Source organism: Armigeres subalbatus, chromosome 1, assembly GCF_024139115.2.
Source record: "Armigeres subalbatus isolate Guangzhou_Male chromosome 1, GZ_Asu_2, whole genome shotgun sequence".
NCBI classification, from domain to species: domain Eukaryota; kingdom Metazoa; phylum Arthropoda; class Insecta; order Diptera; family Culicidae; genus Armigeres; species Armigeres subalbatus.
The window spans coordinates 266476290-266493241 of NC_085139.1; the positions used below are offsets into that span (position 1 = coordinate 266476290).

The 16952-nt window shown below is 42.2% G+C and overlaps 1 protein-coding gene across 6 annotated transcripts in view; it reads right to left on the minus strand.

Annotated features, from left to right (window-relative positions):
- Positions 1-3766: 3766 nt before the first annotated feature.
- Positions 3767-16952, minus strand: part of LOC134207367 (carbonic anhydrase-related protein 10) — a 136030-nt gene continuing 122844 nt past the window's right edge. For all 6 annotated transcript variants that reach the window (XM_062683093.1, XM_062683090.1, XM_062683088.1 and 3 more), the window contains exon 9: positions 3767-5382. In XM_062683093.1, coding sequence (XP_062539077.1) covers positions 5254-5382 — 129 coding nt within the window. In that variant the 3' untranslated portion in view covers positions 3767-5253. The remainder of the gene's footprint in view (positions 5383-16952) is intronic.

Here is a 16952-nt window from a genome sequence, read left to right on the forward strand (position 1 = left end):
GCTAAAGCTTTGGCTCCTCAGGTTTTCGATCGCTCTATCGCGGCTTTGGCTTCTCTTCGCTCCTCTATCTTTCTCCAGGTCTCATCGGTGATCCATTGTTTTCTCTGGGTGCGTAGTTCGCCCCGATTGTTCTCGCTGGTGGCGATGAAGGCATTCTTGATGGCGGTCCATTGGTCTTCCACGCTGCCACCTTCCGGAATATCTGCAGCACGCGTCTCCAGTTCTTCAGCGAAGCACCGTTTCACCGTGGCATTTTCCAGTCAGCGTGTGTTGAATCGTCGTCCAACTCTTTCCTCCAGCCGATGAATCCACGCAATGTGTAGGCGTATTTCGCCGGTGAGGGAGGTAATGATCAGACGCGATATCGGCACTACGTTTATTCCGTACATCAAGAAGACTCTGTTTCCATTTTCGGCTGATGCAGATGTGGTCGATTTGATTTTCTGTAAAGCCGTCACGGGAGACCCACGTGATCTTGTGAACCGGTCGATGAGGGAAGAGCGATCCCCTGATGTCGTTATTACCACAAAATTCTGCGAACAGCTCTCCGTTTTCGCTCATTTCTCCGATACCATGGCGTCCCATAATGCGCTTATGGTTCGAGTTGTCGGATCCGATCTTCGCATTGAAGTCGCCCAAACAGATCTTGATAATATACATTGGATTATAGTAAGGTTTCGGACCCGCGTTCTAAATCTGGCAACGATTATCCTTTCACTTATAGGTTCCCACTTCATAAGCGCAGAGTGTGCCTGCGTGCTTAGTAGGAAGCCAAATCCGCGATGCCGGGGAGCGTGTTCACCCTCACGGCGTTCTGCGTTCTCCAAAGTTTGGCCAACGGACTTCACTCAGTCCCAGGATCTCAAGCTTCATGCGGCGTGCCTCATTGGCAAGTTGTACCAATTTACCCTGGTGGGCTAGGGTTAAAACGTTCCATGTTCCTACTCGTGTCCGTTGTTTTGCGCTAAGAGTCGTCGCTGTAAAATCAGTCTGTATTCTTTCATTATCGGATTCTCGAACAAATTGATGCTTCGAACAGTAGGTTGTTGGCCCAAGGTTCCCTATCCACCGGGATGGGGCTGCCATCTTAGGTATAGCTTCCGGGGAATAGCATTTCATACTCAGCCGCTGGATACCAGAACAGACGCTGTTGGAGCCGCACCTCCTTGGTAGACAGACGCTCGATCAGTCGGGTCAAATTTGTTTAAAATTCCACCCAACACCAGGACTAAGGTAGTGCGCTTTGAGCGGCACACGGTCGCTTTGATAGGGCCTGCTTGGGGACACATGCAGCTTTTTATAGAAGTTCAACAGAGCCCATTGGCGTAACTAATGAAAAATTCTAGGAGGTAAATTTTCAATTTAGTTAAAAAAATTGCAACAAATTAACTATAGGAGCATTTGTTTACACATAGGAATATTTAACACATATTTTCTCTCAGTAGGTCTGTTTCCCGCCTACTGAGACATTTTCACTGGTTTCATTGATGCATCGACAATAGGAGTTTAAAGAATTGAATAGTATGTGGAGTTTCTAAAATCCATCCGAAAGAATACAAAGTTCTTTCTTATTCAACTTTTAATTACCTCTACTTGAAATCTAAGAGTTTTACCGAACCTTTCTCAAGAAGCCCACAGTGATAATTAAAATGCGCTGCAGCTTTTAGGATTGATGTTAGTTAGGAGGGTAAGATCATACGCTCGATTTAGATAACAATTACTCACAAAACCTGGAAAAACTTGAAAATCTCAAGGAATTGTCCATTATCCATTAAGTACTTGTAAAACTAATAAATAATATATTTTTTAATTCACTTGATGATGAGGTATTTTCTTTGGTATTTCATAAGTTATAACGTGTTTTGAGGGGTCCAGATTTTGTCATGAGCAAGCCTTATAACAATTGCTCGAAGTTCAAAAACTTGAGCGAATAGATTCAACTTGCTGTAGTGTTTCGAAGAGAGGGATTGGATAATGAAGACAATCCTTTCTCTGCATATACCCCCGTATATAATCAGTGGACTAGATATGTGTAATACTTATACAAAGTAACAAATTGTCTAGGGGGGGCTAGCCAGATCCTAGGTGGGGCTATAGCCTCCCCTAGCCCCCCTGTAGTTACGCCAATGACCGAGCCCACTGTCGAACCCCACCACATCCTAGGCAGACCCCACAGAACGCACCCTCTCACTCTTGCTGATGTCAGAAGGACAACAGTGCCCAGGCTGCACTACCAGCTAAGTACGCAGCCCTTAGCTGGCGGTCAATTGTTATCGGAAGAACCGTGGAAGCGTGAGTATTGGAACTTGTGAGGACCAGACCAGATTGGTAACAATCTTCTAGAAAAATGAAGCAGAACTATCAACGAATTTACCCGACACAAACATATTTGGAATCAAAACCTTGATCATGACTTTAAAATAAACTTTAAAAAATATTCCAATGTACATATTTAGCACCGCCCAAACCGATTTGGCTGAAATTTTGTCCATAGCATCGGGGCGTCAAATTAAATGGAATGAGAGTGCGGCCCATCAAAAGCTTTGAAAGTGTTTTCTGAGTCACCTTATCCTGCATACTAATTTAAATTTTTTCAATAACTTCCATTATTTGACAATCTCTTAAACATTGAGTCAATTAGAGTTCACTATTATTAAATAGGTTTTACTATAGGAATAGACCGACTTCAATGAATCGACTTACACCCAGTTCTTTTTTACACGGGTGGGTTTTAGTCGGTTAAGACCTTTAGCGTTAATGAAACTATGAGTTAAACCAATAAAAAAATTCATAAAAAAATCAACGAAAGTTCAGGTGGAATTTAAAAAGTTGTGAAAAATCAGGTTAATCGGCAAATTTAAGAATACCAACCGTGTAAAAGAAATATTGGGTGCACTTTGAAAACGTTCTTTTCAATTAACAAATGTGAATCCAAACGACCAGCAGTTATCTGAACTCCTCTCTTATGTAAAGCCACACTTTTTGCAGGTCAACTTACCAGTCACATTAGTCCTCACTTCCGCCAAGATCAGGCCCCGGATTTCAGCAGATAGGAACATGAGTACTTATAAAATAGAAACTTTCCGTTCCGAACACAAAAACCAACATCCCGATAAACACGGCAGAACGATAAAAACACTACAAACTCCTCCATGCTGCCCGCTGAAGGAAAACTTGTACACCGGGTTGCTGCGATACCCAAAGTCCGGGTTCATCTTCCTCGTGTGTGCGGTTGGCTTCGGTCCGGTCGATCCGGCTTCCGAAACCCTATTTACCAACTGACTGTGCAGGCAACCACCGGACTGTTTCAATTGCTTTTTTTTTGTAATCAAACTGTGTGCCAGGATGCTGGCAAAGGTTCTTCCTCACTCACTTACCTGCGCCGTAACCAAACCCCATCAAGCCATTCGGGCGACCGACCACCGTAGTTTCAGCCGTCAAAGTAGGACAGGAGCGAAAGTTAGTGATTAAGTTAAGCTTTGCTTTTGTTTGCTGCCTCCTTGCCCTTGCCGCGATGGTGGTTTGGGGGGTAGGGCAAACACCAGCGAACCTGTCTGGGTTCCTTTCATCAGAATGAAGGGGATTTGGTGTTTTTGCTGAAACTGTAAATAGAGGAGGTGTTGAGACTTTTGTTTTGAGAAGAGGAATTAATTTGTTTTCAAGTTGCCGGCCGGCACTAGAAGTATAGTTTCGAGAAGTTGGTCGCAAAATGTTGCTCCGGAAGTTGACAGCTGTCATCATTCATAAACGTCAAAACACCACCACGGAAATGGTTAATAACTTTTATTCGCTTTGCTTTTGTCATTTTGAATTGAATTCTTGGTTAAATAAATTCAATAATTTGATTTGCTTCAAACCTGTTTGTTTTCGGTTCAGAAAGTGGTATATAGGAGAGTGTTTTCAATACTTTGGTTACATGGTAGGGTATTTTTGTGTGTATGTGGATGGTTGTAGTAGAATATTGCGTTTCGTTTTTTGTATTCTTTTTGTTTCGTGTTTTGTTCACTATTTCAGTATACAGCAGTATAATATCTTCATTAAGCACTTGTTTAATTTTGTGTTCAAGAAACATGCTTGGCAAAACACGGTTCTAATTGATGCACGTTTATCGGTTTGATTGACAGATGCTTCGGTTTTGTTTACAAATTGCACGCCGCACATCCATCTAAGCATCCGGTTGCCAGAGGAAACAAAACAACTCAACGCCAGCCTGGAAGTCTGTTCATGTTCGCACTTTCATCGTCGTAATTGTCGCAGCAGTTTTCGTTACGTTTGGTTCACCGTGTTCCCCTTCGATAGTATCGAATTACGAGTGTAATTATTTTTTACAGACAGTTAATTCATAGCCTTTACATCTGCTTCTTGAAATTACAAACCCATGATAACAACGACTGTATTTGCAAATGTACAACTAATGCAATGTTCACTATAATATTCGTTTAGGCATCATGTTATAAAAATTCTACTATACTGTGGTTGTTTAATTGTTATGTTCGTTTAGGCTTCCGTTACTTTGTTGAAGGTTAATTTTCTAGTAAGTTCAATAGAAGCACTTTTTGCTAGTTGTTCGTATTGTTCTACAACGTTACCTTCGGTATTTGGAGGTTATGAGTATGTACAAAAGATCTGCAATTAGCACTGCATGCAAGCAACAATGAGGGTGGACTGACAGAACATGCTTGCTTGGATTTTGCTATAAAAATATCGTCATCTTGAAACTTGACAGGTCTGCTCGTAGTTAAGCGGATTGATGTATGAGTGTTTGTGAGTTCGTTTTGATCAAAACTTTTTTTTTGTTAAATATTTGAATTATTGTCCACCCCAAAAAGGGGTTCCTCGTTCAGTTTAGTTCTGTCTTTTTCGATCAGTGGTAATTTTGTTTGGCATTTCATATTTTTTCGAGAAGCAATCTCCTTCGCACTTTCCGGTCATACTTTACAGTAAAGATCTAGTAACAGTACATTTTATACAGATTTTCTACGACGCCCATCCATAATCAGTTCTTCATAAAAATAGGAATACTTTGCATTTGTCATTCTGTTTTTTTTTTACACATCTCATTCTCATTCGATCTCATCGTGAAATCCCTAGCTAAGAAAGTCAAACACCCCTGCGGGACTTACCCGCAGGCCGCACAGCTGCTACTGCCACTACGGCTTCGGTGATTCTTCAATGGGGATATTTGGCCACACTTCCGCCGAGGCGGTTACTCGAACCGACGCTACCGCTGCCACCACCCCCGCTCCAGCTCCACTACGGTAGCGAGTGGAACACCGAATCTATGTCGGGAAGACCTCGTTCGCGACCACGGGACGCAATTTCCGACGTCCACCGATTCGCCTTGTAGTACATATCCTTGTACATGGTGGGGCAGTTCTGATTCTGGAGAAAAGACAAAAGGATTAGAATTAATAAATGTGACTGGGTTCGAAAGATAATTGACAGCTAAGTTCGATTTTATTTTATAATATAGTATTCATCCGAGCTTGTCTCTCCCCAATTTGATCACGTTTTCAATCCGACTTTGGAATAATTTTAGTCGCTCTTTTTATGATTGCTATTTTTTAATTGTAATTTTCATGAAATAACTTTGAATCTGTGGACAGATTCCACAGAATCTGTGGACAGATTCCACAGCATCTGTGGACATATTTCACAACATCTGTGGACAGATTCTACATTATTTGAGGAGAGAAACCACAGCATCTGTGTACAGATTCCACATAACAGAAACTATGGACAGATTCTACAGAATCTGTGGGCATATTCCACAGAATCTGCGAATAGATTCCACAGAATCTGTGGACAGATTCCACAGAATCTGTGGACAGATTCCACAGAATCTGTGGACAGATTCCACAGAATCTGTGGACATATTCCACAACATCTGTGAACAGATTCTACAGCATCTGTGGAGAGAAACCACAGCATCTATGTACAGATGCTGTGGTTTCTCTCCACATATGCTGTGGAAACTGTGGACAGATTCTAAAGAATCTGTGGACAGATTCTAAAGAATCTGTGGACAGATTCCACAGAATCTGTGGAAAGATGCCACAGAATCTGTGGAAAGATTCCATGGAATTGTAATCGCTAAGTGTTACACCGAAGTCAAACTACCAATATGTTTTATGTGCGTGAATCATATAAAAAAGATTCAACTGGCCTTAGCTTGATTTTATGTGCAGCTTTTAAATACTATTTGCTAAGACGATCCCCACCGATGCGTATCCAAATGAGTGTCTAGTATAGGAACGAAATGCGTTCATATTTTATTTATGCACTTGTTCTCGCACCGGTTGTTTCTATCAAGGTTGTTGAAGTGCAATCATGCTTCGCACCGGTGGTGAATATCCGGTTGCTTTTGAGGCAAACACGGAAATAAATAAAATCAGGAAACAAATATTATTTATTTTCAAATCTTTCAGAACGCGCTCCAACTTTTGTAATATAAATATGTGCGTAATGCATTTTGTGATTATCCGATTAGCTAGACACACATCTGCTAGGTGGCGCTAGCTTATATGCAATAATTTAGTGAGGTGGATATCTCGAGATCTATAAGACTTAGAAAGATTTTGTCTTCTACAAAGTTGTTCGGGTAGCCATAACATTTATGATGGAGACTAGTTTAGTTTGGAATTCATACGCATAGCGGCGCTAGTGTATGAGAAATAACCTGTTAGATTAAATATTTCTAAATCCGTAGTGGCCATTTTCTACAAAGTTATCCGAATTATCTGTTATGTTGGTTTTTATGTAAGATTTAACAGGGTAATCAAAACCAGAAGTTTAGTTTGAAACCGCAATACTAATTGGCGCTCGAGTTGAGTCGAATCGAGTCAAATACGAGACACTGAAGATGGTCTTACTGTAGTATCTGTCAAAGGTACAACCAAGTGGTGGAATTAAATGGAATTGTACGAACTCGTCTTATGGCAAGTTAAGAGCCCCGCACATAGCATACGTTTGCGTTGCGTTTGACAGTTTTCCCATGGGAAATGTGTCAAACGCAACGCAAACGTATCCTATGTGCGGGGCTCTTTACTTTGTAGAATACGTCAATATTCTGAAAATTCCAGATTTTGAGATATTTAACCTATCAGTTTATTTCTTATACACTAGCGCCGCTAAGCGATTGTGTTTAAAACTAAACTTGCTTGCATCATGACGGTTTTCACCACCCGAACAACTTTGTGGAATACGGCAATATTCTAAAAATTTCAGTTTTCGAAATATCTAACCTAGCAAGCTATATCTTATACACTAGCGCCACCAAGCGGTTAAATCTTAATCTAAACCTGCGTTGATCATAATGGTTTTGACCACCCGAACAACTTTGTAGAAGGCGGCAATATTCTAAAAATTATATATTTTGAGATACCTGACATTTCAGGTTATTTCCAATACACTAGCGCCGCCACGCGGTTGTATTATTAACTAAACTTGCTTTCGTCATGATGATTTTAATCATCCGAACAATTTTGTAGAAGACGGCAATATTCTTAAGATTTCAACTATCGAAATATCTAACCTTTTAGGTTATTTCCAATTCACTAGCGCAGCCTTGCGGTTGTATTTCAAATTAAACTTGTTTTCGTCATGATGGTTTTGACCACCCGAACAACTTTGTAGAAGACGCCAATATTCAAAAAATTCCAGATTTCGAGATATCTAACCTATCAGGTTATTTCATATGCACTAGCGCCGCCAACCAGTTGAAATCCAAACTAAACTGACCTCCATCACAATGGTTTTGATGATGAGTACCCGAACAATTTTTCAGCAGACGGCATATTTTTTATTTATGGGTTACTTTATATTTCCGTGTGATGGTTTGGCAACGGTTGGAGCGGGTCGCCAAATTTGCCAACTCGCTATTCACCGAAGGTTGCGTTTACATTTCCCAAACCCGTTTACCAACGACCGGTGCGAGTTCGCGTCATGATAGAGGTTGCTATTTTGGCTTTATTTACGCACTGGTGGGGATCGTCTAACATGGATATTTAAGGTGATTATACAACAAAGCCACAAATCGGCCATCTTGGAAACCACGTGCTTTTACTAGTGATTTTTCAAGAGCACGAATTGAGAGAACTACAATGCCCATGGAGATTAAAACATCCGTAGATCATTTGCTTACTTATGCTAAACAATCGACTTGAATTTCAGCATTGTACGAAGATTATTACGCTAGATTTGAACTTTTCATAATAGGAGTAGAAAACCGTGTGGTGAATTTAAAATTCACCACATGGCTTAATTGTATAATCACCTTAATGGCTGAGCATTTATAAAACAAAGAAAACTCATTTATAAGTTATTCATTCGAACATTAAATTTTATGTGCATCGATGCATAGTTAATAATTATCATCAATGGCACATAGAATTCAAAAGCGCACAGTAGAATAGATTTTTCCTAAATGGCCGACTGAAGGGATCGGAATCATGTTCTGGTGACAAAACCAGGTAAGCGAATTAAATTTATTACCAATAATATCAGATGAATACACTATTTCCTTCATTTTTTCCAGCTTCAAACTCCTAGCATGGGTGTGCAGTATCCGGTTCTGGTAACACCGGCATTTAGAAAATTATACATGGCCAGTTTAATCCACTATTTTGGCGGACGCAGAGAGAATGCAGTATCCGAAAAACGTATATTGCGAGTACTGCTGATCCATTTTATACAAACCAAAATATCATCCTCAAGTTTTGGTGCAGAAATCGTGTTTCCATTTCCCAAATGTTGCCTGAGGAGCCGACGACAGATCGCTTTACGGGAATCTTCTTTTAATGGACATGAATTATACCACAAGCTTACTGTTTCAAGAAAGGGTCGACGGGTATTTTTCTTCCGCAGATGTCACCAGAGGTCCCGCCAAAATGTCGTCAGAGGTGCTGAGGAAAGATTGACGGGAATCTTCTATAGTAATGGACGTGAGTATTTTCAAGTTCACCGCTTCAAGGATCGTCATAGAGGAACATAATATGATGGAATTTATGTTGTGTTATGACGAGTTTGGAGACCACAATTTGATGGAAAAGGTGTTGAGGAACCACCCAAACACCTACGAAGTACCGGAATAATGATTTTCGATTGGACTCCCCAAATGTATATTCGAAGCATATGTTAAATGCCACAATAAATTTGAATATATTAATCACTTTGTGAGTTTTTATACGTTTTATTTTTGAGAGATAAAAACAAAAAGAAACAAAACGGATTTGGGTTTAAGAGGAAAGTCGAATGAATAATATTAGCAGTCGCACATAAAAAGCATTGAAAGGGTTATTTAAATTACATTGGGCGTGCGTTTAGTTTATGTATGCTTTGCACATAAAATCAAATGGTCGATAAATCTCCAGTTTTATGTGCACTGCCAATAAAAATTATTTGCAAAGCTTGATTGCAAAAATACATGTGCATTGCACATAGAATTTAGATGGGGAATTATCTCAGTGATACAAATGAAATTGTTTTTATGAAATGAGAAATGCATTCAAAGTGATTGTTACACACACTCTGGCAACCAGCAGAGCTAGGTTGGGCGGCGCAGAGCTCTTTTACTCTGGCGGGCGTAAATCAAATTGGTAGCAGTGCCATTCGCTCACCGATTGTTCGAACCGGATAACCGATGGCTACCGAAATAATTGGTGGAAATGAAAATAGAGGTTCCCGCGAGTCTGTTGGAGACAGGCCCAAGCTTTTTAGTTGCGACCGTGAATGTAGTTACATTGTGTGAATTCAAGTTGTTTTTTTGAGAAGTGCAACTGGAGAAAAGTTAGTCACGTGCTTCTGGGACGGTCCAACTGGCTGGAGAGCCCCGATGACCAGTAGCACTAGTTGAAGCTGGCTAAAAGAAAAATATTGGAAGGTTTTACCGGGCTCGCCCGGGGTGATTGTTTATCACCGCGACTCAGTATCAAAGAGCTACACCGGTAGTCGTCGCGGGTCCCCCTCCGCATTGTTAACTGCGCGACTGCACTATCGACTCAGGAAGGTTGCCGTCCGATCAAGTGCCTCGACGTGAATTACAATTTTCGTCCGGTGAACGTTTGCCGCCGTCTCATTTGGGTAAGCAGACTCGACGCTCTGTTGGCCGACCCCGTCATACGGCTGCGATCATACAACCTGTCGGCGTCCGGCCGATCGCCGGTGTCAAAAAACGCAAGCTAACCTGCAAAGCACAGCCCCACTCGATTCATCAGCCTCCCGGTGCCCCGGCTTCCATTCGCCGGCCTTCCGGCTTTCCATCGTGGTGCCGATAGTCCATCACTCGTCCGGCATCCCACCCGACCCTGCCGACGCTTCATTGTTCGTCCGGCAATCCGCGCTGCAGGCGTTCCATTCTTCGTCCGGCAATTCACGTCGCCACTGCTCCATCGTTCCGCCAGCGCATCATTGCTCGTCCGGCATTCCGACCAGCCGACGCTTCATCGCTCGTCCTGTATTCCGCTCCTGGCAATTCATCGTTTCTCCGGCCAAAATCGTGAGTAAAAAGGAGTTTATAAAGCTAACCTTCCGATCTCCAGTAACTAGCAAGGTTCGAAAACCTCCGCATAACCTCCACCGACCCTGGGACTTGAGGACCAGAAGAGATCTTGCGTGCCCACCCCATAGGTTGCCGTTGGATATAGACCAGCAACCGAGGGGTTTAAGACTGATCCCCTTCCGGGTTCCGTCGAGCAGTTCCTCGAGGGCAAGAAGCCACACCAGAAACGGTATCAGAATCTGTAGACAGATTCCACCGAATCTGTAGACAGATTCCAACGAATCTGTAGACAGATTCCACCGAATCTGTAGACAGATTCCACCGAATCTGCAGACAGATTCCACAGAATCTGTAGACAGATTCCACCGAATCTGTAGACAGATTCCACCGAATCTGTAGACAGATTCCACCGAATCTGTAGACAGATTCCACCGAATCTGTAGACAGATTCCACCGAATCTGTAGACAGATTCCAACGAATCTGTAGACAGGTTCCACCGAATCTGTAGACAGTTTCCACCGAATCAGTAAACAGATTCCACCGAATCTGTAAACAGATTCCACCGAATCTGTAAACAGATTCCACCGAATCTGTAGACAGATTGCACCGAATCTGTAGGCAGATTCCACCGAATCTGTAGACAGATTCCACCGAATCTATAGACAGTTTCCACAGAATCTGTAGACAGTTTCCACCGAATCTGTAAATAGATTCCACCGAATCTGTAGACAGATTGCACCGAATCTGTAGACAGATTCCACCGAATCTGTAGACAGATTCCACCGAATCTGTAGACAGATTCCACCGAATCTGCAGACAGATTCCACAGAATCTGTAGACAGATTCCACCGAATCTGTAGACAGATTCCACCGAATCTGTAGACAGATTCCACCGAATCTGTAGAAAGTTTCCACTGAATCTGTAGACAGATTCCACCGAATCTGTAGACAGATTCCACCGAATCAGTACACAGATTCCACAGAATCTGTACACAGATTCCACAGAATCTGTACACAGATTCCACAGAATCAGTAGACAGATTCCACAGAATCAGTAGACAGATTCCACAGAATCAGTAGACGGATTCCACCGAATCTGTAGACAGATTCCACAGAATCTGTAGACAGATTCCACAGAATCTGTAGACAGATTCCACAGAATCTGTAGACAGATTCCACAGAATCTGTAGACAGATTCCACCGAATCTGTAGACAGATTCCACCGAATCTGTAGACAGATTCCACCGAATCTGCAGACAGATTCCACAGAATCTGTAGACAGATTCCACCGAATCTGTAGACAGATTCCACCGAATCTGTAGACAGATTCCACCGAATCTGTAGAAAGTTTCCACTGTGGAATCTGTCTACAGATTCTGTGGAATCTGTCTACAGATTCTGTGGAATCTGTCTACAGATTCTGTGGAAACTGTCTACAGATTCTGTGGAAACTGTCTACAGATTCTGTGGAATCTGTCTACAGATTCTGTGGAATCTGTCTACAGATTCTGTGGAATCTTTCTACAGATTCTGTGGAATCTGTCTACAGATTCTGTGGAATCTGTCTACAGATTCTGTGGAATCTGTCTACAGATTCTGTGAATCTGTCTACAGATTCTGTGAATCTGTCTACAGATTCTGTGGAATCTGTCTACAGATTCTGTGGAATCTGTCTACAGATTCTGTGGAATCTGTCTACAGATTCTGTGGAAACTGTCTACAGATTCTGTGGAAACTGTCTACAGATTCTGTGGAATCTGTCTACAGATTCTGTGGAATCTTTCTACAGATTCTGTGGAATCTGTCTACAGATTCTGTGGAATCTGTCTACAGATTCTGTGGAATCTGTCAACAGATTCTGTGTAATCTGTCTACAGATTCTGTGAAATCTGTCTACAGATTCAGATTCTAGCAAGGTTCGAAAACCTCCGCATAACCTCCACCGACCCTGGGACTTGAGGACCAGAAGAGATCTTGCGTGCCCACCCCATAGGTTGCCGTTGGATATAGACCAGCAACCGAGGGGTTTAAGACTGATCCCCTTCCGGGTTCCGTCGAGCAGTTCCTCGAGGGCAAGAAGCCACACCAGAAACGGTATCAGAATCTGTAGACAGATTCCACCGAATCTGTAGACAGATTCCAACGAATCTGTAGACAGATTCCACTGAATCTGTAGACAGATTCCACTGAATCTGCAGACAGATTCCACAGAATCTGTAGACAGATTCCACTGAATCTGTAGACAGATTCCACTGAATCTGTAGACAGATTCCACCGAATCTGTAGACAGATTCCACCGAATCTGTAGACAGATTCCAACGAATCTGTAGACAGGTTCCACCGAATCTGTAGACAGTTTCCACCGAATCAGTAAACAGATTCCACCGAATCTGTAAACAGATTCCACCGAATCTGTAAACAGATTCCACCGAATCTGTAGACAGATTGCACCGAATCTGTAGGCAGATTCCACCGAATCTGTAGACAGATTCCACCGAATCTATAGACAGTTTCCACCGAATCTGCAGACAGATTCCACAGAATCTGTAGACAGATTCCACCGAATCTGTAGACAGATTCCACCGAATCTGTAGACAGATTCCACCGAATCTGTAGACAGATTCCACAGAATCTGTAGACAGATTCCACCGAATCTGCAGACAGATTCCACAGAATCTGTAGACAGATTCCACCGAATCTGTAGACAGATTCCACCGAATCTGTAGACAGATTCCACAGAATCTGTAGACAGATTCCACCGAATCTGTAGACAGATTGCACCGAATCTGTAGACAGATTCCACCGAATCTGTAGACAGATTCCACCGAATCTGTAGACAGATTCCACCGAATCTGCAGACAGATTCCACAGAATCTGTAGACAGATTCCACAGAATCTGTAGACAGATTCCACCGAATCTGTAGACAGATTCCACCGAATCTGTAGACAGATTCCACCGAATCTGTAGAAAGTTTCCACTGAATCTGTAGACAGATTCCACCGAATCTGTAGACAGATTCCACCGAATCAGTACACAGATTCCACAGCATCTGTACACAGATTCCACAGAATCTGTACACAGATTCCACAGAATCAGTAGACAGATTCCACAGAATCAGTAGACAGATTCCACAGAATCAGTAGACGGATTCCACCGAATCTGTAGACAGATTCCACAGAATCTGTAGACAGATTCCACCGAATCTGTAGACAGATTCCACCGAATCTGTAGACAGATTCCACCGAATCTGTAGACAGATTCCACCGAATCTGCAGACAGATTCCACAGAATCTGTAGACAGATTCCACCGAATCTGTAGACAGATTCCACCGAATCTGTAGACAGATTCCACCGAATCTGTAGAAAGTTTCCACTGAATCTGTAGACAGATTCCACCGAATCTGTAAACAGATTCCACCGAATCTGTAGACAGATTCAACCGAATCTGTAAACAGATTCCACCGAATCTGTAAACAGATTCCATCGAATCTGTAGACAAATTGCACCGAATCTGTAAACAAATTCCACCGAATCTGTAGACAAATTGCACCGAATCTGTAGACAGATTGCACCGAATCTGTAGACAGATTCCACCTATTCTGTAGACAGATTCCACTGAATCTGTAGACAGATTCCACAGAATCTGTAGACAGATTCCACAGAATCTGTAGACAGATTCAACCGAATCTGTAGACAGATTCCACAGAATCTGTAGACAGATTCCACCGAATCTGTAGACAGATTGCACCGAATCTGTAGACAGATTCCACCGAATCTGTAGACAGATTCCACCGAATCTGTAGACAGATTCCACCGAATCTGCAGACAGATTCCACAGAATCTGTAGACAGATTCCACCGAATCTGTAGACAGATTCCACCGAATCTGTAGACAGATTCCACCGAATCTGTAGAAAGTTTCCACTGAATCTGTAGACAGATTCCACCGAATCTGTAGACAGATTCCACCGAATCAGTACACAGATTCCACAGAATCTGTACACAGATTCCACAGAATCTGTACACAGATTCCACAGAATCAGTAGACAGATTCCACAGAATCAGTGGACAGATTCCACAGAATCAGTAGACGGATTCCACCGAATCTGTAGACAGATTCCACAGAATCTGTAGACAGATTCCACAGAATCTGTAGACAGATTCCACCGAATCTGTAGACAGATTCCACCGAATCTGCAGACAGATTCCACAGAATCTGTAGACAGATTCCACCGAATCTGTAGACAGATTCCACCGAATCTGTAGACAGATTCCACCGAATCTGTAGAAAGTTTCCACTGAATCTGTAGACAGATTCCACCGAATCTGTAGACAGATTCCACCGAATCTGTAGACAGATTCAACCGAATCTGTAAACAGATTCCACCGAATCTGTAAACAGATTCCATCGAATCTGTAGACAAATTGCACCGAATCTGTAAACAAATTCCACCGAATCTGTAGACAAATTGCACCGAATCTGTAGACAGATTGCACCGAATCTGTAGACAGATTCCACCTATTCTGTAGACAGATTCCACTGAATCTGTAGACAGATTCCACAGAATCTGTAGACAGATTCCACAGAATCTGTAGACAGATTCCACAGAATCTGTAGACAGATTCAACCGAATCTGTAGACAGATTCCACAGAATCTGTAGACAGATTCCACAGAATCTGTAGACAGATTCCACAGAATCTGTAGACAGATTCCACAGAATCTGTAGACAGATTCCACAGAATCTGTAGACAGATTCCACAGAATGTGTAGACAGATTCCACGGAATCTGTAGACAGATCCCACCGAATCTGTAGACAGATTCCACAGAATCTGTAGACAGATTCCACAGAATCTGTAGACAGATTCCACAGAATCTGTAGACAGATTCCACAGAATCTGTAGACAGATTCCACAGAATCTGTAGACAGATTCCACAGAATCTGTAGACAGATTCCACCGAATCTGTAGACAGATTCCACCGAATCTGTAGACAGATTCCACCGAATCTGTAGACAGATTCCACCGAATCTGTAGACAGTTTCCACCGAATCTGTAGACAGATTCAACAGAATCTGTAGACAGATTCCACCGAATCCGTAGACAGATTCCACCGAATCTGTAGACAGATTCCACCGAATCTGTAGACAGATTCCACAGAATCTGTAGACAGATTCCACAGAATCTGTAGACAGATTCCACAGAATCTGTAGACAGATTCCACAGAATCTGTAGACAGATTCCACAGAATCTGTAGACAGATTTCACAGAATCTGTAGACAGATTCCACAGAATCTGTAGACAGATTCCACAGAATCTGTAGACAGATTCCACAGAATCTGTAGACAGATTCCACAGAATCTGTAGACAGATTCCACAGAATCTGTAGACAGATTCCACAGAATCTGTAGACAGATTCCACAGAATCTGTAGAAAGATTCCACAGAATCTGTAGACATATTGCACAGATTCTGTAGACAGATTCCACAGAATCTGTAGACAGATTCCACAGAACCTGTAGACAGATTCCACAGAATCTGCAGAAACATTCCACAGAATCTGCAAAAAGATTCCACAGAATCTGCAGACAGATTCCACAGAATCTGCAGACAGATTCCACAGAATCTGCAGACAGATTCCACAGAATCTGCAGACAGATTCCACAGAATCTGCAGACAGATTCCACAGAATCTGCAGACAGATTCCACAGAATCTGTAGACAGATTCCACAGAATCTGTAGACAGATTCCACAGAATCTGTAGACAGATTCCACAGAATCTGTAGACAGATTCCACAGAATCTGTAGACAGATTCCACAGAATCTGTAGACAGATTCCACAGAATCTGTAGACAGATTCCACAGAATCTGTAGACAGATTCCACAGAATCTGTAGACAGATTCTACAGAATCTGTAGACAGATCCCACACAATCTGTAGACAGATTCCACAGAATCTGTAGACAGATTCCACAGAATCTGTAGACAGATCCCACAAAATCTGTAGACAGATTCCACAGAATCTGTAGACAGATTCCACAGAATCTGTAGACAGTTTCCACAGAATCTGTAGACAGATTCCACAGAATCTGTAGACAGATTCCACAGAATCTGTAGACAGATTCCACAGAATCTGTAGACAGATTCCACAGAATCTGTAGACAGATTCCACAGAATCTGTAGACAGATTCCACAGAATCTGTAGACAGATTCCACAGAATCTGCAGACAGATTCCACAGAATCTGCAGACAGATTCCACAGAATCTGCAGACAGATTCCACAGAATCTGCAGACAGATTCCACAGAATCTACAGACAGATTCCACTGAATCTGCAGACAGATTCCACAGAATCTGCAGACAGATTCCATAGAAACTGCAGACAAATTGCACAGAATGTGTAGACAGATTCCACAGAATCTGTAGACAGATTCCACAGAATCTGTAGACAGATTCC